The 27705-nt window shown below is 32.3% G+C and overlaps 1 protein-coding gene across 1 annotated transcript; it reads left to right on the top strand.

The window, feature by feature from the left end:
* Positions 1-876: 876 nt before the first annotated feature.
* On the top strand, positions 877-27567 carry LOC129232093 (FAS-associated factor 1-like; the record flags this gene model as incomplete). The annotated part of the gene is given in 13 exon segments (XM_054866328.1): positions 877-985; positions 2336-2422; positions 3620-3709; positions 5215-5335; positions 6579-6642; positions 10722-10800; positions 14898-15052; positions 15563-15699; positions 16685-16773; positions 18073-18153; positions 22988-23098; positions 24419-24625; positions 27217-27567. Coding segments are annotated over 13 exon segments (1411 nt in total), but the record flags the coding sequence as incomplete, so codon positions are not given.
* Between the last annotated feature and the right edge of the window lie 138 nt (positions 27568-27705).

Genomic DNA, 27705 nt, shown 5'->3' with positions numbered 1-27705 from the left:
ACTTTGTTTTTAACCTATATTTTCTTGTAAATGGGAGATCACCATTCAAATAAAAAATAACTTTTCTCCCTACAAATGTTTCCAAAAAAAAAAAAAAAAAATGGCAGCTAAAGTTTTGAAAGAAAATGAAACAATTGGTCCTACAAACTAACTACAAATTATCCTTTGCTGGTTTATTGGACCTGCTGGACCAATGGACTCTTAATTTGTAGCCCTGCCTTTAATGAGTCCGTCATACAAATGAGCTTTTGAATCAATTTTCCATTTAGATAGCTTTTATGACTCCCTTTTCTTGCCCTCTCTAAATTATCTCATTGCTGTGTTGAGATTAAATGAAGTAAATTCATTTTTTTTTTTTTTTCATTTTTTAGCATAAAACAGTAGATGTATATATTCCCTGATGATTTTATCAAGAGCATGTGCATGCACGTAATTTAGATTAAAAGGGAGTAAGTAAATTAAAAGAAAGTGACTTACATTTTTTCTTGCAATTGTTTTCCCATTCCATGAAGTATTGATTTAAAAGATTATTCTCTGTTTTATTCACTTAATTTTAGTTGTAATCCTCATAGGCATATACTATGGTGAGGTGTGTGAAAGCCTACAACTCTTAAGTCAAGTCATATCCATAAGACCATATTTTTTTCTCCCATAGAAAAAGTGATTCCTTGTAGGCCTGAAACACGTTAGAACTTTTGCAAATTTTTGCTTTTTTTTATTGTTAAATTATGTTGTCTTTTTAGTTCAAAGGTATTAATTTATTTATCATAAAATGATGAGTTATAAAATGTAACAAATTTTTGCAGACTTGTAATATTTTATGTTACATTTTGATTGATCTACCTTGAGATTTTGTCATTGATTTATTCTTTGCAGTTCAAGCTTCAGCGACCGCCTCAATGTGAAGTACAGGCTACACATTATCGACACGACCAACAACAAAGAATATGATCTCATTTTCCCTGGTTCCAAGACAGTTTTAGAGGTTGGGCTGCATTTTTAACCCCTATTTCAAGAGTTCTTTTCTATTCGTAAATGATATTTTATGGTCTTTTAATTTTGAAAATTACAAATTAATGGCTTTGCATTTTGGTGCTGAATATTTACATTGTGAGCATTGTTTTGGGTTTTGCTGTGAAATCTCTTACTTTAAATTAATTCCTGTCGATTTGTTTCAAGACTTTAAAAAAATATTTCTTGGCTATGCTCTAAAAGATGATCTTGTGCAATTATCTTTCATTTGGAGTATAATCTCATTTTATATAGTGGGAAAGGGATTGCTCCTCCTTTAATTGATGCGCTGTGAATTATTATACAGTTAAAAACTTTTGCACTACTTTCTCTTGTTATTTTGTTATTATTGTTACTCCTTATTATTGTGAAGCCTAAGGTGTGTAAAAATTTCAAATGAAGATTGGGCATGTCCATTAGGGAAGTTCAAAAATACATGTAAAAAACGTTTCTCCTAGATAACAGGACATACCTCAGTATTTTTAGACTTTTAGATAGTGATATACTGGAAGAATTTTAGCTTTCTATTTCAAATGAAAGAGGATGCCTTACCCCCTCCCCCAAACTTCATACGTGTGGGGAGGTGGGTTAAAAAAGCACATTAAGCTGAAAAAACACTGCTACATATTATAATATACACTAGTAATATGCATATACATTGCATTAAAATAGTTATTTACCAAAAACAGCTGGGGAAATTAAATATTTCTAAACTTGTAGCATTTTCTATACTACGGCTAATGTTAAATCAAGGGGTCATGGAGCACCCTCTTCAAATTTGAGTTAGAAGCTAAAACTTTTACAGCTTTACACTATTAGTAAGTCTTTACAAAAAAAGGGGGGGGGGGGTCTTGGACTTGTACTCAAAAAACATTTTTGTGAACTACCCTAATGCCCATATAATCATATAATACTTGCGAAAAACATAATTTTGAATTCCAAATGTCAAAATTCAAATTATTATTTTTTTTTTCCAAATTATAGACCAAGAAAGAAAAACATGTCATCTAGCATTTAAACTATATAAATGCTTAATTTTGATATATTTAATTTTAAAAAAAATGTTTTTTAAATATTTTGTCTGTTATTTTTCAAAAAGTTTCAAGTTAAAAACTGTTTTCCCTTCATTTATTTTAAGCAATTAAAAACATGATTTTCCAAAGCATTCTGTCCATTTTTTAAAAAACTTCTTGATGCTTCGGCTCCATTTAGTTCAAGCAGTGATAAGCCCTCAAAATCTGGTTTTAAGTTATGTATTTATTGTTTATTTATCCCCGCTTTAGATATTTTTCTTATTATTATATAATTTATTTTTTCTGTGCAGGTGAAATTAGGGTTACGTGACGTCACAAATATTCCAGTCAGATTCCAGAGGTGGGTAGGTTGGCCAGAATCTCTCAAAGATGAAAATGTGAGTGTATTTTCCTATTTCATTTGCTCATTTTTATCTGTGAAGTATAATAATTAATGATAATCATATATAATGCACTCATGCATACTTATCTTGAAAATCTCTCTATTTCAAAATTCAAATGAGTTTTTATTGTATTACAAATCTGCTTTTTTATTTTTGTTGGCTGATTTGTAAATCAGGATTAAAATTTATGCTTGTATGCTAATCAGGGTCGTAATTAAGGAGTGGGTTTTTTGAGTTCAAACACCTCCAAAAATTTTCAACACTATTCCAAAAAAAGCTTTTCATTGCACTTTTTTTTGCTGAAAAGTGAAATTATTATTGTTGAAGAATTCTACAACCTCAGTGTTTTTATTTTTATTGCAGTTATTGTGAACATCATTTTTATAAAACAATACAGCATTTCTTCAGATTTTGAATATCACTAACAAAAACATTTGAAAATGCCAATATCTTAAATAATGTATTTTAAAGGCATTAAAATATGGTTATTCAACAGGTAGTGTATTTGAATGGGTATGCACGAGTAAACACATCTATTCTTTTGAGTTAGAAAAAGAACATTGAATTTAGCAGGGGTAATACAGTGTACTTATCAGATTTTTTTTTTTTTTTTTTTTTTTTCCTGAATTTAATCGATGCATCATCTTCTACATTTGCTCATGCTAATGCCCTTAAAACAGGGCCTCATTTTAATAAACTATTGTAACAAAAATCATTAGAAAATTATGTGAATGCAATATAATTTTATTGATCATATCGTTGCCTCAGAGCAAGAGTAGAACATGTGCAAAAAGAGAATTTCTACTAAAATTGATTTGGAGTTATGATGTTTTTTTCAATGCTGAATATTTGAGGTTGTAATTCATTGATTTAAAAAAAAAATTAGGAACTCCCCTAGCTTTTACTATGCATTTTAGAAAGTTCCTTTTTTTCCCAGGACTGTACCGAATTCACTTAAGTAGTTAACTGTTAGGTTTCTGTTATCATTGCCACTCGTTGTCAACAATTATCGTTTACTTCTATGTGTGAAAAAAATACTGATACATAAGATCATAATTCAGTAACTAGAAAAAAAAATCTATCAAACTAACAGTGAACTTCAAAGAAAATTCAGTAATTATGTGTTGAAAGTAAACTTTGTTAAAGTGATTTATTATTATTTTTTTTTTTAGTGTATGTTTTTATTTTCAGACAAAACTTGCCGCTTTAGATCTACCCAGTCAATCTCTGGAGCTCATTCTCAGTCGAGAAGAAACGACACCCAGGCCTAAAAAAACACAGGTAAAGTTTTCTTTCCGTTTTGAGTGTTTTGTATAAATCAGAAGTTTAATGACGTACATATGACTCATAATATTTACTTTTATTTTATGCAACATAATAATACATTATACATAAATGACTTTTGAGTAGCTTATTGTAGTTAAATATTCAAAAATTTATTGATTAAATTTCTTTACTAATGATCATTCAAGTCAAAAACTTGCATTTACTGACTACTGCCCAACCATAAAGCTAGTAAAACAGTCAGGCAAAGCTTGTTGACTGCTTGAAATGATTTCATATGACCATACATGATAAGTAAAAAATATACAGTCATACCTGCCAACATGTCTATTTAGAAAACTTTACAACCTCCTGTAGAAAACCTTAAAATGAGAAACTTACAGTAAAACTCCAATTACTCGAATCAATTTCAAAATTTCAGACAAAAAATAGTAATAATAATAAAATAGAATGACACTAAAACAAACTGCTGTTCCCAAAATAAAGATTCTGTCTACGTCTGCCTTGCCATTTCATTTGATTATTTGAAAACTCCGTTAAAAAAAGATTTTTTCTCCCAATGGGCATGCAGTGATTAATCACCAAAGTAAACCGCTTTTTCGTAACAATCCAAGTATCTGAAATTTTGATTGTCTAGATGGGGGGTACTCCTAATTGATTCAGATGATTGAGTTCTAAATTAAGATTTAACAGTTTGAGGTTTTGGAGCAATTTCACACGAAATCGTACAATCCCAGTAGAAACTTACAATTGTACAATTAGTACTCAAACCGTAATTTGTAAGGCCAAACCATACAAGTTGGCAGGTATGTACAGTTGTTTAAAGTTCAAATAGGAGTGAGTTCTCTGGCTAAAGCAGATTTTACCTCTGTCAGCTCATTTTTATCACAGACAGCAATATGTTCCCTTTTCGAGGACAAAAATTTGAACTTAGTTGAAGGGAGACTTCTCTCCAAGCGTAATGTATAGAAAGGATCTTGGTATTTTAGTGGAGAAAAAGTTACAGTATTATTTCACTGTTTCAACCTTTTGTGCATTCTCACATTCACCAATTATGCAGTCAGTGTGTTGCTTACTTTTATGGCATGGAAAGTACACAACTTGCCAAAATTTAATTAGTTTGGCCCTGAAATAGCACAACATTGCATCACTGCAAGTAACGTCATGCATTCATCGGTATGGGCTTAAGTGAATCTTCTTCCAGGACAATTTTCAAAGAGTGGAACTGAGAAATTCGGCAGTATTTCTGCCATCTTGCCCTTAGTTTTAATCTCTGCTTTTAATTTTACAATGAATCCTCTCTATATAACAAGCTTTATTGAACATCCAAAATTTGTTAAAGCAATTCCCCGAGATTGAATGTTGACTAATTAATCTTGGTCATAGTTCCCGGCACTTTCTCTAACAATTTTCGCCTCATGACCAAGTTTTTTAGAGAATAAGGGACATATTAGAAATAATAATAGGTGATATATTTAAGATAATTTTTCTCCTCCCATCAGCTTGTGGTGGATCTGACGTCTAGCGAAAGTGAGAATGAGTTTGAGGATGCAGCAGAATGTTTTGGTGTGGACGACGACATGTTCCAAGCCAGTTCCTCTTCACGTAAAATGCAACACCTAAGTAAGTTATCACCTGATGAATGTCATTTACTTAAGAATGTGAATAATAGGAGAGTGGAGTTATGTTTCCAATTACAGTAAAACCCCTTTAATGCGGACACTAATCGGGCAAACGTTTGTGTCTGCAATAGAGGGGTGTCTGCAGGCAAGGGGTTTAATAATATTATTTGCCTTGGAATCGGGGAATTAAAAAATTGTTCTCATAAGAGGGGTGTCCGTTATAAGGGGTTTTACTGTAATTACAAATAATCAACATTTTTTCAAAATGTCTTATATTTATTCTTAAAAATAAAATTATATTTGTTCTTAATGTTTTTCATTAAATGTCAGACTGCAATCTAAACTATTTCATCATACAAACTGCTTCCTACTGCCATTGAATTTGAGTGTGCAAATATTATCAATGCTCTCCTAACTTCCGGTAAGGAGATCACTTTACAGTGGATTCCTAGCCATTGTGACTTATGGGTAGTGAAAATGCAGACAATCTTACAAATGCGGCTTCTCTCTTGACTCCTCCTGCATAACCTGCGAAACATCAAACTTTTCCTCAAGAAAAAAATCGTAAGCACCGCACAAACTCCAGTAGGGAAAAAAAGTCTTGGCAAATCTTGCCTGAGACTTACCTAGAGCTAAAGGTATCTCTTCCTATGTCCTGCTGGCAAGACATGGCCTTTCAGGCTCATCTGATCTGCACTCTGAAATGCCCGCAGTTCTTCTTTTTTTCAAGACTTCCCCCTTCCTGGGATTTCTTCATTTTTGTACTGGACTGCAAGATTGTATGCTCGAAAAGAAAATATATATATATATGTGTGTGTATATATATATATATATGTATATATATATATATTTCACATGTGGTGCTTTTGCCCAATGTAATCCTGAATGTTGACTTTTTCGGAATTTGACATCCTATTCTTAGTTTTAGTATTAAAATTTTTGTATTTTTGACTATAGGATGAAGTTTCGACTGCTGAAGAGTACTGGCTTCATCGCTGTCATTTATCTGTGTTGTAACCTTGTTTATTAATTGTTCTATAGATGTTTATATATATATATATATATATATATATATATATATATATATATATATATATATATATATATTATATCACTTTTTTTGAGAATTATTTAACCTTGCTGCACAGAAAAACTTTAAGCTGATGAAAGATTTTTCTTTTTCTAATTTAACTTACTGAATGTTAATAACTTTCTGAAAAAATTTTTGCCTATGATTTTTCCAGTGCCTGATGAAGTGGAAGATGAATCAGTCGCCATCAGTCATTTCGAAAAAGAATTCACCAACAGGTAACTGTTTTTATTTAAAAAATATTTTACTTTTTACTTTCTTGTATTGGATTCATACAAATTTTCGAATTTCAATGGATTTGAATGTTTTGAGGTGTGCTGAGTCCATTTCGACCATTTTTGGAAAATGTCTGTCTGTGTTCCTCATGTAAGTGTGACCAGTTTTTTTGTGGCCGCTCTGCAGCAAAAACTACCGCTTGAAATCGAACGAAATTTGGTACACATGTGCCCCTATGTGGACTTGTGCCCATTGGTTTTTGGCTCGAATTCTTCCAAGGGGGGTAGAGCAATGGGACATTTCTTTAGTTATTTGTTGTAGAAGTTTGTGTGTTGTTTTTGCATTCGAATAGTGTTGTAATTAATTGTATGTATGCTGCCGTATGCCTGGTTATCAAATGATTCTTTGGGACATTTTGGTAGCCCAATGATATGTTTTTGGGAGAAAGGTGTTAGCGGATGAACACATGGACGAGTCTATGGGTGATATGAGTTGTGTGTCCTGGTGGTGGAAGCAAAGATTGGGGGACGCTAATATGGTTCTTACTTGAGGAGCATTAAAACTAAAATTATATTTCATGTTAAAAGGAGGAATACTTTAGTTAAAACCTGAGGGGACCTCTTCCCCCATACGTCCACCTTCGACTACACCATTGGGTATTGAAACCTGTAATACGTGTCTGCAGTAATCTGTATATTTGTGCTACAAATGTTGGTTATTTCCCGTTACTTCTTCGCACAAAAATATTTATTTATTTCCTAATAAAGCAAGTAGTTTAGTTCTCGTGTAATTCATTCGCAGGGGGGTGACAGCCAGGAAGGGGGACGGGAGTTAAGACGCAAACTGTGGGATTGTAATTTTCAGGAGATTTCATCTCTTTTCAGGGTAGTGCTCTTGGAATAGAACTTCCTACGTGCAGGGGTGTGCACAGGGCAAAGGGGAGAAAAGGGACACCTGTTAACCCGAGCCTGAAGGGGGCTCCAAGATTTTTAAAATGAGAGGTGAAATATATTAGGGATGTAGGGGTAAACAATATGGAGGGGCCCCGTCAAAGTCATTTGTGACGAGTCCCGAAATTTCTTTGCACGCCCCTGCATATGTGGTGCGTCATCGCTCTTGGAATTGATGGATTTAGAATTGTTTTAAAATCAAATGATTGCTTCTTGTGTGCTTTATTCTGATGGGTTATAATTTAATGTTTGGTGCCGAATTTTCTATTATCGAGAGATCTCTTTATAATTGAACAACATATTTTCGAACGAAAATTATTAAGGAATTATCATATGAGCGGGTTAAGGGGGGACATGGTTGTGTGTTCCGTTGGTAATTATTGAAATAATAGGTAGAGAAATGCCTTTTCATATTGTTTTCCACTTGACAGTTATTTAGATCAAAAAAAAAATAATAAATTTTAAAAAGTGGAGGACAATGATAATATGGACATGAGTTTGGGCAACACAAACAGGTTTGAACTTGAGAGTTGTTTAAATTAATAATATATTGAAACTAAAAAGTGGGAACAGTTAAGCTAAAAATGGAGGGAGGACACCTTCCTCCTATGTCCCCCCCCTCGAATGTGACTCTGAGTAATTGAACAAACCTCAAGAGGTAAATTTTCGAGTGATTCATTCGCAGAGGGATCATTCTACGTCAAAAATTGCCTAAAATAAATAGTTGGCCGTGTTGTCTCAGACAGTCATGTCTCAGATTTTATCCATTATTTTTTTACAAATAGATATCTATGAGATGAGCTCAAATTATTTTTTTTAGATTTTTTGAATGAAAATTACGCTATGGAGATTTTTTTTCAAAAATTCGATTTTTGATCTTTTTTGGAGTCACCATTTTGGCATGACTTTAGAAAATCTCTCTAATTTCTTTATTTTTCAACCAATTAAGCTGCATTTGGTATCAATTTCAAGCTAATACAGTAAAATCCCTCTAATGCGGACACTAATGGGACAAATTTTTTTGTCTACAATAGAGAGGTCTCTGCAGGACAGGGGTTTAATAATGTTATTTGCATTGGAACTGGGGAATTAAATATTGTCCGCATAAGAGGGGTGTCCACTAGGAGGGGCTCTGCTGTACTTTTCTCTTTCAGTGTGAACGACAGAAAGTATTCTGTGAATAGTTGGATGTTGCTACTTTTTATCTAAAGTCAGTTTGTATGATTTTTCATTTGAAAGATTAAATAAGTTATATCTCCGGAGTACCTACTATGAGCTGCATGAATTTTTTTTATAGCATATTCAAACCATTCTCTTGCTATGTAGAAAAACATAGAAGGGTGTTTTTGGTTGTTTGAAATAAAAAAAATAAAGTGTGTTTTGCAGAAAATACAAGTTTTCTATTGCTTTAAATCCTTTTTAAGTTTAAAAAAGCCCAAAAACATTTCAGAATAATTAATACTGGGCTGTCAAAGGATAAAAATTGATTTATATCAATAGTTAATCGCTATAAAGTTGTTCACTTTGAAAAAGAATTTTGCAAAAACCTCAGTTTCAGAGTTCACACAAAAAAAAAAAAAAAAAAAAAAAAACACTTTTGATTTGCCTGCCACTGAAAAAAAAAAAAAATTTTTTTGATTGAAAGTATACTAAATATTAAAAATGATTTGAAGAATAGTGTAAAAAATACTTGTAATGGCATAATTTAGCTTTTTTTTTTTTTTTTTTGACATTAAAAGATTAAAAAAAAATTTACTATTTAAAAGTTTTCAAAGCATAATCTTGTTTGGATTACGTTACACCTGAGGATAATCCTCCACACTTTCAATACTCATGCAGGGCAACTCTAGATTCCTCTGAAGAAGATTATTTTTGCTGATTGAAGTATATTTTAAAATCTCTTTGAAACTTATTGATATAAATTCTGTTTTTCTCATCTTTTGATACAGAGGAAATAGTAATTTTTTTAATTAAATGTGGTCCATACAAGCATGCCTTTCATTTCACGTTTTATAATAGTCGAAAGCTATGTGTCGATTCACTTTCAAAGCGAAAGAAGAATGATGCATATTGCATGAGTGTTTTAAGAGTATGTAAATAGGCGTTGGTTCAATTTTGGCACCAATCGCTCCAAGAGGTGCTGATTTTTTTTTTTGGGGGGGGGGGGGAGTGAAAATAGCTATATTAATGCAACAATAAGAAAGATAAATTGCAATAAACTGTCGTCTGTGTATTTCTAGTGATTTTAATTGTATAGAAATGATCGGAAATATTATCTCAAAATGATTTTTAACTGTTGCCATCTTATGTTCGTTAACAAATAAAATATTTGTAGCAAGTCTTTTAGAAAAACTTTCAATTTTCGCTCTTTGCTTTGATTATTGTCGTCAAGTTTTTGTATGTGTAATTTTGTTTTTGTTGGGAATATTTCTTCCTCGTCAACCATGGGGAGGAATCAGAATTATAAGAAAGATATAGAAGAAAGTTTCGTGATAGCCTTAACATACTAGTTTTATCTGCTGCAGCTTAGGTGTATTTATTAAAAATCATTTCATTGAAAAAGGACAAATATGTGATATAATATTTTAGTATCATATAATTTATCATTCATTCTACAGTTAGTAGAGTTCATAATGTGGAAATTTCTGTCTCATTTTGTTGTTACAAATTGTTCTTTCAAGAAGTGTTAATATTATTCTCGCAGGGTTTCCACTGCGGTCACAATTTTTGCAAAATGCTATTTAAATTACAAAAATGAATCAAGGCATTTCTGCTTTTTTGCACAAGAGAAAAAAGAAACTGGAAGACTCTGGTGTTCAGTTCCTTATAATTAAACATTTTAAAGAAATACTGCATAGGTGTCAATTATTATAGTTCTAACTTTTGTGTTCAATCTTAATCACTTTTTTTTTAATTTATTTATTTATATTTGGCCTTTTTCGTTCAATTTTGATATTAAAGATTCAGTTCTAAGCATTTACAACACTATTTCAATATTATGTACCCAATCAGATTTTTAAATCTTCTACAAATCTTTGTATTTAAAATATTTGTTTAAGAACTTATAATGCTATGTCCAAGTGCATAATTTGTCTGCTGGCAAAAGGCACTAAGTATAGTTTTTTCTCCAGGTACAGTTCTTGTCATCCCCCTTTTCAAGGCACACTAGCAGAAGCTCTCCAAGCTTCCTGTCACAAGCCAGCAAAAGAGGTAAATTTAAGTTTCTCAAGAAGGCTAGTGGTTTTGTTGGCAATATGTTGAGTAATAAGTGAATTTCGAAAGGGCACTCCTATGCTTTTGTTTTTAAAGAATTTTAAGACACACTGTAAACATGTTTGTAGACACGTGAAATGTTTCTGTCTTGGAACATACATTTCAAAGTATGCATTTGAGTTTCAGAGAATATATTCAGGTATCAGATGATCTTTTTGACTAAAACTTGATATTCGGAGAGCCTAGGGCTGCCAGACTTTTTTATTTATTTTTTGAGTAACTAATTGTATGGGATAGAGTAGAGTTAGTATGTACTTTGAACAAATGCATGCCTGCTGGCTTGGGCCATGGGTCTATTTACAGGTACAAGAGGTTGAATGTGCAAAAAAAAAAAAATTGAACTTATTTTTACGTATGTTTTACAGAACATTGTCAATAGTTAATAAAAAATACTGTCAGACACATCCCATGGTCGAAAGTTGCTGCCAGACGCTCAAAAGCTCGCATTGATACCATATCTTGCTTATTCCATGTCAAGTGAACTAGTGCTTCCTCGACCGACTATCTCCGATTTGGATACAAAATCATGGTACACAAATTGGCAATAAGTTTCTCTGTTAAATTTCAGAACAAAGTTTTAAAATGTATGCTAATGTCAATAGACTGCTTTTCTTATTCTTCTGCATAAAAGAAAACGCTGTTTTCTCTAAACTCAAAAGCGTACTTGTCAGGGTTTGTACGGGTCATGCATGGGCGGATTTATGGGGGGTCAGAGGGGGGCAATGCCCCCCCAGTTTTGAGAGGACTTTATGTAGGAACAACATATCTTCCAAAAATTTAAAAAAAAAAAATTATTTTTATTTTTTTATTTTTGAATAGTTCAGAAGAGCATGGGTGGATTTATAGGGGGGGGGGCAAAGGGGACAATGCTCCCCAGTTTTGGGAGGAGTTTATATAGTAACAACTTATCTTCCAAAATCTTATAACAAAAAAAATCATGATTTTTTCTTTTTTGAATAGGAAATTAAAGTTTATTTTTTCTTTTAAACTTAAAATAGCCGTTTCTTACAAAGTTTGAACAATACTGTACAAGTGTATAATCTACTACTCAATTTCAGAGGCTGGAAAGTGCAAATTATTGATAGGTTCTAAAATCCCTGAAAAGAATTGGCGCAGTATAGCCTACAAGGGCTCTTGAACCAAAAACCCAATCTAACCAACCAAACCTTGAAAATAATTAGACAAGTCTTTGAAACTCCTAAGCAAAGTGTGCTTCAATTTTATTTCTTATCAAGTGTATAAATTAAGAATTGTTCAAATGGGTAGTATGTTTCTCTCTTGATACCTGTTCTCTAAATCTGTCCTCCATTTCTTTTAAAGTATTAACTTGCATCACAAAGCACTTTTAAAGCGTAAAACTAAAAAAAAAATATTTGTCTATTATTTCCAATTAACCCTTATAAGACTTCAAAATGCAGAACTTTATATCCATTTTAGATAATTTTCTCCGGGGGAGTAACCCTGGGTCCCCTAAAACTGGAGATATTCTATATCCCACTTAAAAGGGAGCACTGCGTTACTCTCTTAATACCAGCCTCCTCTCTTTTAAGGTCAATTTAAAAAGGACAGCATGATTACACACAGTAATGAAAACGACACATAAAAAAGTAAAGAATGGCCTTACGCATCACAGAAAACAGACAAAAACATGGGAGGGGGGGAGGGCAATTAAAAATGTTGCTCCAAAAAAAAAAAAAAAAATCCTGCCCCCCCCCAGGAACTCAGTCCTAAATCCGCCTATGGGGGGTCATGGAAATCCTGGAAAGTCATGGAAAAAAAATAAGCGAATTTCAGACCTGGAAAAGTCATGGAAAATTGAAATTTTCATTGAAAGTCATGGAAATTTATCTCAAGTCATGGAAAAATGTCCTGGACAAAGAGAAAGTAACAGTAACTAAAGTAGCATTAAAAATCTTGAGTGATTTAACAGTATAGCACATAAAAGCTATTAAAAGTGGAAAATTGAACAATCCCAAAATCAAATCTGAATTTTGAAATCTCATTGCATCCACTTCTTTCGCAGCCGCTTGCCTTTTTTTGCGACGTGATTTTACTGCTTGGACATGACTTAAAAAGCAGTTCAATTGCATCCGAGTTCGATTCCATCACTCGTAAGAACTTTATTATTAAATTTATCAGAGTTTATCTTAATTTGTTGAAGGTTTTAGAAAATAAAGATCTTTAGTCAGACGAAAGAATACAGAAAAAAGAAAAATTCTAATACTCTAAAACAGTAGTGCCCAACATACGGCCTGCAAAACTAATTATGCGACCCACTGCTATGTTCAATGTCAGGAATCAAACATGTTCTGGAATTTGTGAACCTATCAATTTACATGCATTTGAAAATGTGCAAATAAGTAAGCAAAACAAGTATACTTTTGAATCGGAAGATTGATTCATTACTGAATGGTTCTATCAAAAAAGATCTGGTTTAGAAACATAAAAAACTAAACTAGATGCCTTTACTTTAAAGAACCAAAATACTGTCAAGTTACGTGAATGATTAAATGCACTGTTGGATACTAAAAGGCAACTTTTGAAACAAATTTTGAAACGTAGTTGATGACTCATTCAACCTTTGTCCTATTCATTATCATTCTGCCTGTTTATAAAACAAATATCAGACATTTAAGCATCATCATATTCGTTTCACTGCATTTTTATTTTTTACTTTATTTAAATTTATATGTTGAAGACAAATAAGAATAGTTTAGTATTTTAAGTGTACACTTACATTTTGTCCATTACGAGTAAGTGCTTGTAATGAGGCTGTGGCAGTTATGCAGACATTTTGTTAATACTCATTTCCAAAAAATAGCAAGTTTGAGATTAAATAGTGTGTAACGAGGTCATGAAAATTTTCATTGAAGTCATGAAAAAGTCTTGGAAAAGTCATGGAATTTTTTCATCCAAATGGAGTATGAACCCTGACTTGTGGTTTTCATTTAAATTTTTCTGATTTTAGTCATTTCAATACAAACATATTATTGACTGGAAGGAAATGATTTGCAATATTTCTTGCTAACTTTAAAGAAAAAAAAATGTTTTCTTTCGGTCTTCTTTTTTTTTTTTTTCTTTTTTTAAGACAGTTATTTGAAAAGTTATCTTGCAAGTTAATCTCTGAAATAAAGCTCATAGAAATGGATGCTTTTGTAATTCAAAATGTAAGGAATAAAAGCTAATTTTAAGTTCTAAAAACACGATTTGTTCCCAATAGCTGTTCTCAAAATGATCATGGTTTTAAGCGTTAAACTTCTTCGGTTGGTTTTTAAAAACGTAAAATCTTTCAATGTACTCTTTGCCATTAAATAAAGTAACATCTCAGTAATTCAGCAATTGAAGTCTCTAAAACCTAGAACTACCTTTAGCATTATGAAAAATTCTGAAATACTTAAATAATTTAAAACGTGTTTTCAGGACCAAACAAAAATGCTAATTAAAAACTAATTCTTTTTAAAAATTTTGTTGTATTGAGAGAAATTAGTGCGCTGCAACTGGATTTCAATACAGTTGCACTGAAGTGTGAAATTTATGGTAAATGCTAAAACAATGAATAACTGAAATACACCGCCAGCTCAGTTAATTCCAGCCGATGCAGTCCTATACTGAAATTGACTGAGCTGGCGGTGTATTTCATGTATGTAATGTCTTCTGCCTTAGCCCTGGCTATAGGGCGGTAACTTACTGAATGAATAACTGATTAAGAAACGAAAAACATATTAGTGAGTTTAAGAATCATAGTTTCATTTTACACTTGTTCTGTAACTTTTTTTAAAGAAGATGCTGATAGATTTTTTTTTTTTTTTTTGAAGGCTTGGCGGTCTCTCTGCTATTTGCCACTTTTATGAATGACTTATGCTGTTGATACTTTCATTACACACTTGTAAATCAAGAATCAATAAGAATTTAAGTTTAAAAAGAGTACAATTAATTGATGGTTATTATTGAAATTGGAAAACAAAATTCAAAAATATGAAATAATTTGTACTACTTTCGTGAAAATGACCTAAACATATCCATTGTGTCCTCAGAGGCGCCCACTGGCCATCTACCTCCACCATGACGCAAGTGTCTTGACGAATGTGTTCTGCACACAGCTTCTCTGCTCGGACACAGCGGCTTCTTACCTGACGTTGAACTTTGTCACCTGGGCATGGGACTTAACCTGCGAGTCCAACAAAACATTGTGAGTATGCCAATGTCACTTTGGTTTCATGATGTCCATGTGATTGATAATTGATAAAATCAGTCAGAAACATTTTACAGCTTCAGAGCTAGAGTTCTTTTGTGTAAAGGTCGATTTTGTGTTCCCTTTTTGCAGATTTATCCCTTCTTTTTTTTTTGAGAATAGAAATGCTTTCAAACTTTCAGTGTTGAGCAAGGGTTGTGTTGATTTTATCATTGGTCAGTTTTACACAAAGGTGTATAATTTAATTTGTATGCAAAAAGTAATACATCAGAGATTAACAATCTGTTACAAATAGTTAATTGTAACAAATAATATTTAACTTTTGTGTGTGTATGCTGCTCTCAAACTAAAAAAAGATGGAAATGTTGCTCCTTAAATAAAACGCAATACTAGCAATTCTGCTTCTGTAATAATCTAAATTTGAAAAATGCATATTCAACATATCTTCTGTTGGTGAAATAATTTCTTTTGTAACTAATTTAGTTAAATTCTTTCATCCCTTTGCAGTTTGTTAGCCATCCTCTCTCAAAATCTGGGAATGGCTGCGGCAAATACGGTGAGGAGCATAGCTCTAAATAACTTACCAGCATTAGTCATCATCACCAAAGTCAGATCCACACCAGAAGTCTTGACGGTAATACCTGGTGAGTTGTTACAGAGACTTTCAAAGCTTTTGTGCAGTATTTTATGATACAACTTCTGTATGGACTCTTATTTTGGGGCTAGAAACTACATTTAAAAAGGAAAATAATTCCTTAACAAGAAAATATCCTTCCTCCAATTTCATCACACTGTTTCTTTTCCACTGTATTGAGGGATCTTGCAGGACAGGGAGAATCTGGAATTGTTGAAGAATTTTATCAGCTGTTAATTTGGTCTAAAAACTGGAAATTCATGAAGAGAGACTTATAAAATGCTCTTCGCATTACAAGCTTCAGTAGTAATGCATTGTCGTGTATTACTTATTTGGTCTTAATAAATTAGACTTGCAATCAGTTTCTTTCAAGAAGAAATCTTTGATTTGGCAGATTTCTTCCTTCTGATTTTTTATGCACTTTTCTCCTAAAAACGAAATCTCGATCAATTATCATGGTATAAGTGCCCCTTTCTTTCTACTCCCTAAAATGTTAATTTATTCTCGCTACTTATTATCTGTTCTTTTCATTGGTATGCTTTTTTTTTTTTTTTTCAAATTTGTTTTGTTTCATAGATTTGTTTTACCTTTCTCATTTCCTCTTTTTCTTCCCTGTTTTTAATTGTATAAAAATTAATTACTGTTGTTGATACATCTATTTTAAAAAAAAAGTTTGAAAACTTATTTTAAAGGAAAAATTAAAACTTCATTTACCAGGGTGTGTTTTGTTTTGTAATTAGACTACTCTTCTACCCGGCAAGATCAACGGTTTTCCTGTACCATTTTCTAATATGAAATTTCAGCTTTTCCTCTTATTTCTCTCATTTCGATTCCTAACACATTTACTGTGATGCAATATGTTTTTGATGCATTAAGTTTTCTTTCCCATAGTTTAGCACAAATTACAATTTATATTTATTTAATCTGATATTATGTGAATTTTTTTATCCACCATGTGTTGACTATTGACATAGCACAATTTTCTCTCCCCAAAGGCAACGTCGGTTTAGATGATTTGATGACACGTCTGATTCATGCAGTCGAAGTCTTCAATAGTGAAATGCAGTCAGAAATCTGGGAAGAGGTAATATATTTCTCTTGCTTAAAAAAAATAAATTGAAAAACCACTTTATTTACTTTTGCAAAACTTTTGTTTCGCCAGAATTTTCATGCTTAATATATTGTGTGGTGAATTATTTTTTTTAATTTAACTCTCCTTAAGTTGAATCCTTAATAGCCAATCATAGCTTATGAAGCACGAGCATTACTCTTTGAAGGTTACAAAGAATGAAAAAAGGTTGTACAGTTTTAATTAAGAAGTTTGTGTACGAAAGACCCTTCCAAATGCTGAACTTTTAATTAAATTTTGTAATTATTTATGCATTATTCTTTATTTTTTCCTAAAGTCCTTTTTTGGCAAAAAATCAAATAGTGTTGTCTCCCCCTCCCCCCTCTTTTTTTCTTCCTTTCCCTTTTTTAATTTAGAAACTGATCATTTCTTATGCTAAGATTTAACATTAAGGAAATCTTTGTTTCAAACTGAAAGAGTTTTTCATTCTTTTTGAAGTTGATATTCCATAATATTTATAAATTGTGTCCCTGTCTACTTTTTCTTTGTTATCTATTTTATTCATTTCAAAACTGGTTATGTATTTAATTTGATAAAATTTCAACTAAATGCTCTGGGAAATTTCTGGAAAGAAATATGCTTTAAGTGCCCAACTCTTTCTCTGTAAACGCCATTGGTAAAACATTTATCTAGGTGGGGGGGGGGGGGTGCCTTTTACGTGTTAACTACTAATTGTTAGAATACATCATGTTTCACAAACTTACTTTTCTTTCTTTTTTACTATATTTAAAACTTATGTACTGAATCTTTGTTAAATTCAAGCACTTCAATTTGTATTGTTCTTCAGGGTTGGTACTTTTTAAAAAAGATACATCCCTAAACATTTGCATGGCATAGAAACTCGATTATGTCTTGTAAAGATATATTCTATTGTTGGAGCAAACCTAACCTGGCAGCATTGTGAAGGATGTGCAGATCCAAAACACAGCTTTAAGACTCTGCTGGTTAGGTTTGTCCCAGCAAAAGTAAATGTTTTATATCAGATTCAATTACTTTGATTTGCAACCCCCCCTCGCCCCAATATCTTTCTTCTGTGTTTTTTGAAATGTGATTTTATCTATCTTAAACAGCTTCTTTTTCTTTCTTTTTTTCTGGTTCTTTATATTATAAAGAATGGCTATAATATAGCCATGTGTTTTTTGTGTAACAGCTGAAATGTGTTTATTTCATTAATATGTGTGTGTTAGTATTGCAATGTTTATGATGAAACATGAAAATTGTGTTTGATTGTGGAATGTTTTGCTTGCTCTGCAGGAAGAAAGGGAAGCCAGAGAAAATGTTAAAAGAGAACAAGACGCTGCTTACGAAGCTTCACTGCTGGCAGATCGGGCAAAAGTAAGAATCCTTTGCATTCTGTTTAAGGCCGTAAAATGATATTTTCAATGCTTGGGAAGCAATTTACCTTCATGTAGAAAGTTATATTAAACATGGGGATTGTGAGAAAATATTGGGAAAAGGTTGTAAAAGGAATTTAGGCCCTTGGATAATCATCAAAGCAGATAACACTCTCCTTGATAATCAACAGTTAGCTCCTGTATTTCTTTTAAATAATGCAATGATTTTTTTTTCACTGATTATCCAAAAAAAACTTATGCTTTCACAAGATCAAGCGCTCCAACTATTACAAAATTTCTGTTGTTTCTATCAATGTTCGTCAAATTCAAAATAAATGAATGTTTAAAACAGGGTTGGCAAGGTTTTGGACACTACGGTAAAAACCCTGGTTTTTACTGTCCTATCCAAAACTGTCCGAAAGTGTCCAAAACTATATTTTTAGAGATATTGTATTTTGTGAGAAAACATCAAAAACGGAATAAAATGTATGAATGTTTTTTTTTTTTTTGAACATTTATTTTATGTGACCATTCAACTTATTTATGCAGCTGATTTTAATCTAGTTTCATACAAGTTGAATTCTTAATGTAAAATTTCAATTTGTGTGCACCAGTTCAATTTTATTTATTTTCTTTTTGATAATGGTAACCATATTTCCCTATGTTTATGAATGTGTGCAAATGAAAGCAGGGTTGGCAAGTTTTTTACCATCCTGTTCAAAACCCTTGTGTTGAAAACTAGCCGAAAGTGTCCCCAACTGTTATTTGAGAAACGATACTTTATGAGAAAATATCAAAAACAGAACAAAATACGTTAAAATTATTTTATGTATTTTTGACTGTTTAATATATTTACTCAATGGGAACATTCAAGTGTACATATATAGCTGATTTTGATCTAGTTACGTAGAAATTAAATTCTTCAATAAAAATTTTAATTTAAACCCATGAGTTAGTTCTTTGGTTTTCTTTACCATAAACCAAATTCTTAGACATTAATGCTTGTGTGCAAAATATAGTGCAATAATTGACTTAAATACAATAAATGACAATCTTTTTAGTTATAGAATATACTATAGTAAAAATATGAACTAAAAAAAAGAATAACACAAGTTTTAAAATAAGAGTGTTTGATCATCAATTTCTTGTTCTTTAATCTATGATTTAAAAAATAATTTTTGCTAAAACATCATGAAAAACTTATTTGCACAAATCATTTTTTTAAAAAAATAAGATTTTTTTTTTTTGCGCCTAAACATGGCACGTTTGATAATATTCCTTTGAGTTATAAATGGAACTGAAATGAGTTGTCTTGGTAGTGTTGTGAAGTACCTTTCATAACTCTACCAACTGTTACATAAAGAAGTTTTTATGTAATAGAGTTATTGGGAGTTATTTAATTTTTTAAAAGTTATTTTTAAATGAAATTTTTGTAGAAAAATATTATCAAATACTTATTAATTAAACCTCATTAATATCAGTATTTAAGCATCAAGAATATTTCAGTAAATAGGAATTGATTTGATTACACCCTTTTAGCTTTAGCATAGTTTTGGACAGTTTAAGACAGTTTCTGACACTTTTGGACAGTTTTGGACGGTTAAAACCACCTGTCCTAATTTATACGGACACTAATATTGGAAATTTTATAATACCCATATTTATGTATCTCAAAGCCAAACTAATCCAAGTCACATTATCACTACTTTGCACGAGAGCGTAAAAATGTTTGCTTGGTGCATCCAAAAATATGTACTTGTGTTCCTTAACACTCTTAAATAATTATAAAGATTTTCTTTAATTTTAATAGCATTATATTGTTATGGCTCGATGGGAAGTAAGATTCTACAATACATACAGTGCAGTAGTAACCTGAAAATTACCAATTTTGATATATGTTAGTCTGATTTTGAGGATCAGATTTGTTAAAGTTTTTTTTTTAATTTGTGTTGTGTTTATCTGCCGATGAGCAGATGGCCAATATTGGAGGACATGAAAATTTAAGCCTTGGATAGTTAATGCATGCTGGTTTTAAAAATATTTCTGAAAAGAACAACTGTTCTACCTGTGGAATTATTGTATGGGAGGGTTCGCTATTTTTCTATTTTCTCCAATAAAAATGCACATAAAATATTCGATGGAATCTATCTATTTTGAACCAAATAGAAACTTAATAATTGTGATGAAATAAAAGCCGAAATTCAAATTTTTTAGTGGGAGGGGGACATCTCTTTGTGTTTAAGTGGAAAATATTACAAATTTTTGGGATTGAAGAAAAGAAAAAATATTATTTGACCAATTCAGATTATGAAAGATTGCAGTGATTAGAACATTTACCCCAAACTTTATCAAAGTTCTTTAATGTAGTTTCCTCTCACTTCACTAAATTAGTAAAAAATTTCAAAATTGTATAATTCTGGGCTGAGAGTGGTCAGACAGTAAAAAGGAGGAAATCAAAAAAAAAAAATTCATAAAAGGGATGATATCCAAAACCACATCAAAAAAGAACCTGGAAGCCATGATATTCAAAAATTCAACAAAAAATGGCTAACTTATCAGTTTTGAAGGTAATACGCATTAAAATAAGTTATAAGTAATAATTTTGTACAATTTGCTGCATTGTACTCTTTCTTGCAAGAGCGTTTATTCCTAAATAAATCTAAATTTTGAAAAAGAGGCAACAATTTCTAACCCCTAATTCCTTGAACAAAGGGCTGGGGGAGCCAGAGGTCAATCTTGGCTGTTTCATACAATAGTGTCAACTTTTCATTTGTTTTAGAGATATATCATTTTTTTCATTAAAAACATTTGAGTTTATTGTGTTTAACGAGTGAGAACATAAATTTTGAAATTAAGTCTGTTTGTAAAGTAAAAAATTACAACAGAAAAGAGAATCCAAAAAATTTTTATGTGGTAGAACATACTTTTCATCCTGAGAATTGAAAATAAAGAAATATATATGCATAGAAACATTAGTTACCTTTTTCCTTGCATTGAAACCCAAAATTTGTTTTTAAAAACTTCCTAATGCGATTTCAGAATCAAAAGAACAACTTGCAGCTGCCTCATTTAATCATGAAATTTCAGAACTTTTAACAGACTGTAAAGCATAAACCATTTGAGATACACCATAGATATTTCTTACACTTTCTCAAATGCACAAAAAAAGTAACCATGCCAAGTTTCAAAAAAAATCGAGACTGTAGGAGATAAGCCACATTTTTTGATTGACTTTTGCACTTTTTCTAAAATAAATTAAAGAAATAAAAATATTATTGAACTGATGAATAAAATAAGCAGATATAAGGTAGCACCTAGTGAAAAACCACTCAACATTAAAAATAATTAAAATACTTGCAGGATGCAAAAAGATTGAAATCTCAAACGAGGCAAGCAACTTTAAGCGCAGCACGTGTTTGACGTCGTTGGCAAGATTCCAAAACATGCGTTTTTGGCAGACATCTTGGAAGATGAAGATTTGCAAGGAAAAAAAAGAAATCTATGACCGAAAATTTTAAAAAATAGTATTTTTTTCCGATTTTTGAGAAAAATAAGGTTTGAAATAGGCAAAAAAAGGAGGAAAGGTTTTAAAAACTAACAGAAAAAGCCGAAAAATCTCATCCTTGATAATTATTTTAAAGGCTAATCAAGCTTAAATTTCAGTAAAATTATATAAATTTTTTAAGTAGAATTGTTTTAAAGTATTTAGCATTTTTAGCTGTTTGTTTCCATGCATCTAATAAAGCACTAAAAAAAAAAGTTTAATATCAATATCAAATATATTTTTGTGTGCATTTTTTGAAATTAAGGATAAAATATTTGGAAAAAAAAACGACATTCTAATTACTTAAAATACACCGCCAGCTCAGTTATTCCAATCGGAGGACTGCAGTTTCACGCTTTTTAGCACTCATCAGTCTGGAATAGGAAGTAACTAAGCTAGAGGCAGGACGAGTGCTAAAAAGCACGAAACTGCAGTCCTTGTTTGGAATAACTGAGCTGGCGGTGTATTTTATGTACTTCTGCCTTGCCCTAGCTTAGAGCGGTAACTTACTACAAAAATTAATTCTTGTTAAAGATACAAAAATACTGACCATTTCACTTCATATGTGGTGGCAACGATGGACTAGAAAAAAGTTGAAGGAAAATAAATTTTTATATAAGATTTTATTTATTTAGTTATTTTTTGGGCAATCACAAATTGCTTATTGTTTTCATTTGACCACTGAATGACGTCCACGTCCTGTCTTCTGATTTTTGGACAGGGGCACCACCATTGACCCTTCCTCTGGTGCTAGTTCTCCACCAGCAGTGCTGTCCCCGGAATCCGCTCTTCCTGGGCAGTAGCTTCCATATCCTACATACACACACTCACCTATGCACACATGCGCACTGGTAATTGAGAGAAACTTGAATTCAAGATGTCAAAATTCAAATTATTTATTTATTTATTTTCCAGAGACATATAATCTGTAATTTGCCAAAATTCTAAAAATACACTTCATAACTTTTTCTTTTTCCAAATAGTGACATAGTTTTATACACAAGTCTAAAAAAAGCAGACGTCTTTGCTGGAAATCACTTTCACAGACTCTTCTGCCAAAACAATATTCAGGAGTAGAATCTAAGAAATTTTAGCTCAAATCCAGAAATTTCAGTTTTAAGCGTTCATTTAGTGACTTTCAATAACCCGAAAACACGACTGCCATGTTATTAGAAGTTTTGATTATGTTGTTTCTTCACATATTATCTTTAAAAAAGTAAATGTTTTACCTTGAAAACAGTTAGTTTATGTGCATGTTTGTATCTACTTCATGTATTTGCATTTTTTTTAGGAGGAAGCAAGACGCCAAGAGTTTGAAGAGCAGCAAAAGAAGGAGGAAGAAGAGCAACAAAAAAAGCATAAAGAAGAAGAAATGCGACAGCAGGAAGAAGCTTTCAAAGATGTAAGCACATTTTCTGCATAAGTACAGAACCGTTTGGCAGTGGATTCAGTTTTTGTTTACCAAATATTTAATAGTACTTGTTTTTCACTTTTTGTTAAGCTTACCTCAGTTTCTTTAATTACTGTATTGCGCTGCATCAGCCAGCATTCCTGAAATAAGTGAGGTTGACTAACATGCCAGGCAGGAAGTGCAATTCATGAGGGCAAGGGGGGAAACTGTCCCCCCACTTTTTATGGCTCATTTATTTTATTTTACAATTTAGGAACTAAAACTAGAAATTATTTTTAAAAAAAAAAGCAGAAATGTCAAAATTTTATATCATAATTGCTTGTTTTACTTTGTATCTCTGTTTAGGAAACATTATTTAGCACGAACAGCAACTTTTAGTTTATGTATTGAGTGTTTAGATATTAGTAAATCAATTGTTTTACTTAAACAAGCCATACTTGCTTAATGAAATGACTACCAAGTGTTTGTGACATCTCGAAATACTTTGGGCTAAATAATGTAAGTCTAATTCATGTCTGAGTGTTTCTTTGGAGAAAGTTATTGTGTACATAATTCATCAAAATCTTAGGGAAAATGTGAGTTAAGCTGTTAGATTTACATCAATTACCTTATCTCATAGGTTTTAACTTAAAAACCTAATGAATGGGGTGGTTTCCTTCAATCAAAAGTACTACTTTTAGTCATTGAAATAGATAGAATGAGCAAAAAAAACATTACATGGACCCAGAAAATACTTTGATTTTCCCAACAGTTTTTGTTTAATTAATTTTTTAAAATGTCCGATTTTTCAAACAGGGCGTGGTCTTTATGATGTCACAAATGATTCAATTTGGCGCATCTTTCTACTACGTTTCCACATTATGATAATCAAGCAGCAAATTAAAATTGCGCTCTACGCTTGCTATCAACCATATCATTGCCAATCCATGTGAGTAAAGATGCAAATTAAATATTTTGTTCTGTGAATGGCAACATTGAATGGCATTTCATCATTTGTGATGTCACACAACAAAAGTGTGCTCACCGATTTAAGTAATTTTTTAAAAATATTAAATTTAAAGAAATTATTTAAAAAATGATCAGATCCTATGTTTTTAAACATGCTCTTTCAGAAAAAAAAATACTTCTAAAATTTTGGAAACGACCCCATTACAATCCAATTTTGGCTGCCAGACGACCACTTGATTTGATTTATTGCATAAAAGACTCATTAAAAAATTTCTATCTCAGTCTGTGTTATTAGAACCAAATTCAAGTTATTGGTTGTTTCACCTGTATACTCTATTGTGATTTTTTTTCCTTTATTTCCAGGCTGTGCGCAGGTCGCTGGCCGAACAGCTGCCCCCAGAGCCCGGGGATGGGCCTGTGAGCCAGATCCGGGTTCGCCTGCCAACCGGGGACACGATAGGGCGGAGCTTCTCCCTGGAAACGCCCCTTTCCTTGCTGCTCACCTACATCGCCTCCCAAGGGTACCCGCCGGAGGAGTACAAGGTGCTCGCCTCATGGCCCAGGAGAGACGTGAGTACTCACTTTGCGACAAAGACTCCAGATCGTCAGCACCGTGCCAAACTAACGAAGGTGAAAAATCGCGGATCACATTTTTCAAATTCGATGGCTTGCCGTAGTACTCAAAATGGGCTACCTACCGGTTACAACTACTTTAAGAGACACGTGAAATGCACCGCCAGCTCAGTCTTTCCAGCCGAGGACTGCAGTTTCGTGCTTATTAGCACTCATAGGAAAGTGACTGAGCTGGAGATGGAAAATCTCTTAAGGAAACCAAGAGTGCGAAACAAACTGGTAGCTAATATAGAATTAGCAGACCAGACGAGTGACCGAAGCAATGGTTCGAATCAACTCGAAGATTGAACGCGAGGCAAGGTATATTCAGTAAATTACACCTAATTTACTGAAATTAATTACGGTAATTTACTGAATATACCTTGCCTCGCGTTCAATCTTCGAGTTGAACCGAACCATTGCTTCGGTCACTTGTCTGGTCTGCTAATTCTATATTAGCTACCAGTTTGTTTCGCACTCTTGGCTTCCTTAAGAGGTTTTCCATCTCCAGCTCAGCCACTTTCCTATGCCGGGCTGATGAGTGCTAATAAGCACGAAACTGCAGTCCTTGGCTGGAAATGACTGAGCTGGCGGTGTATTTCACGTATTTCTTCTTTAGCCCTGGCTAATGGGCGGTAATTTACTGAATATACTTTAAGAGATAGTTTTATTTTTGAATTTATCTATCAGGGCTCGAAAACTATATTGCCCGACATGCCCGGGGCATGTAAAAATTCCGATCGGGCATGAATCTTTTACCCTTACATATCCAGCTGGGCATGTAATTATTACAATTTTTAAATTAAGTATTTTTAATTTTAATGACTTATTATGTACTTTTTTTTTTTTTTAACTTTTTTTGTGTTGTATATTGAAATAATTCTTGATTCAGATATAAAGCTGTGAAATTATTTTTTTGTGTGATTAATGCAATACAACAAACTCAAATATTTTTATTATTATACAATTTTTAAAAAAACCTGGGCATGTAAAAGTTTATTCGGACATGTAAAATTTTTCAAAAATTTCTAGCCCTGTCATCTATATAAATTAAGACATTGAAAATAGCTAAACGCGTCATTTGGAAAAAAAATATTGTTTTTGCTCTCCTGAAATGTGCCAATTTTCATAGTCATTAGTTTAGCATGGTGCCGACAAAATGTTGGATTCTTGTTTCATTGCATGAATGTTATGAAGAACAAACACCCTAAGGGGCAGTAACTGCAAATTTTTCTTCTTTTTTTCTTTCATTTTCATCATCCATTGTATGTTAGCTTTGTTGTACGAACTTGTTTATTTGGTTTCCACTAAAAATTCCAACATTTCCCTGTTGTTAGCATTGAATCCAAAATGCAGTTATTCAAATATTTAGAAAACTCATTTCTTCAAATACTGTGCTTTACTTCTACACAATGCAATTAAATTTTGAAGATTCCCAGAAACAATTCTTCTATCATACTCTTTGGCTCTGTAACGAACGTATCTTATGAGGCATGTCCATTACTGATCAAAAACGAATATTCAAATTTTGTCTAAGGAAATCTTCATAAATTAATTGCATAATATAGAAGCAGAGTCTATGTTGTTCATGCTCATGCAATGAAATGAGAATTGAATATATTTGTTTTCTTTGTAGGGTATGTCGTGCAACTATTGATAAGTATGTTACAGGATTTTTGATAACCTCTCATAGCAGGGGTTTGTCCAGGATTTTTCAGAATCCTATTTTTATGGATTTAAAAAACATTTTTAAGGAAAAATAAAAAGGTTTTGTGAAAATTCAAAATCTAAGCCAAAAGTAATGTATCAATATGTTAAAGTGTGAGCTTTTAAAAGTGCTCTGCTTAACTTTTAGTGGAAGCTCAACCAGGATGTGTGATAGTTCTTGAAAAAACATATTTATCCTGTGCAACTTCAAGAGCCAAAGTTAAAAGTAACTTGTTTATTGTGGCTATGATATATACAATGACGTGTTAAACGAAATGTTGAGAATCGCTCTTTACAATATTAAGTAGCTCATTATACTTTAAATGACTTCTGAAGCCAACATTTTAAGTCAAAGTATGAAACGTTAATCATATTGAGCTATGATATTCATGTCAAAAACAGTAAGCCGAAGCTATCGGCAAAAACGGACAGACTCAACTGAGCTGCCGAAAAAAAAACAACCAAGTCTGACTTGGGTTGAAATTGAAAGGGAATGAGGCAAAGTGCCGGGTGCTTTAATGCTACTGACAGTTTGCATATTCTTCTGACGCGATCTTGTTGCAAGAAGGAAAGAACGAATGAGAAAAAACTAATGCAAATTAAGGTTGCCAACACGTTTTGGAAAATAATTCACCTCCATTAGTAACACAATATATGCTAGATTTTTTATTTGAGTAGTTAATAATTAAAAAATGAGTTTGTAAGAAGTTCGACATGGTCTATCGGAAGTCTGAAGGGTCCCCTTAATGTGTTGCAATTTTGTGAACGGTTCTTAAACAGACCCAAATTTCCTCTAGTCTGACCCTTGCACAGTAACCTAATGTTGTTTTTCCTCCTTGCAGCTCACCAGCCTAGAAGAGCACAAGACTTTAGAAGAACTGAAACTATATCCCAAAGAGACACTGACCCTGGAGGCCAGATGAAGCGCCTCCTCTGAGAGAGAAGCTAAGTTATACATAAATATATATACCTGTGATACCCGCTCTGCGACACGGCATTCACTTCCACCGAGGTCTTCGGATTCTGACTTCGAGTTTAAATTATTCTGCATGAATTAGTTCAAAAAAAAAAGCGTACTGTATGCATTACTTTTTAAAATATTAACCATGCGTCATTTAATAAAAAATTCTTCATAGCTGTTTCTTTTGAATCTGTTGTAAAGTGCAATGCTGACCTAATAAAATGGAAATATATTCTGTCATTTCAGAAACTCTTCAGTTTGTTTGTTTTCAGTGCAATGTCACTTTTACAAGCAAGATGCTTGGCGAAAACCTTATCCATGGAACGGATACTTTTTTGCAGATTGATTTATTGCCATGTGTGTATCTATC

The sequence above is a fragment of the Uloborus diversus genome, unplaced genomic scaffold (assembly GCF_026930045.1).
Source record: "Uloborus diversus isolate 005 unplaced genomic scaffold, Udiv.v.3.1 scaffold_1062, whole genome shotgun sequence".
NCBI classification, from domain to species: Eukaryota; Metazoa; Arthropoda; class Arachnida; order Araneae; family Uloboridae; genus Uloborus; species Uloborus diversus.
Note: the sequence above shows the minus strand (reverse complement) of the source record. Positions and strands in the feature narration are given on the sequence as shown.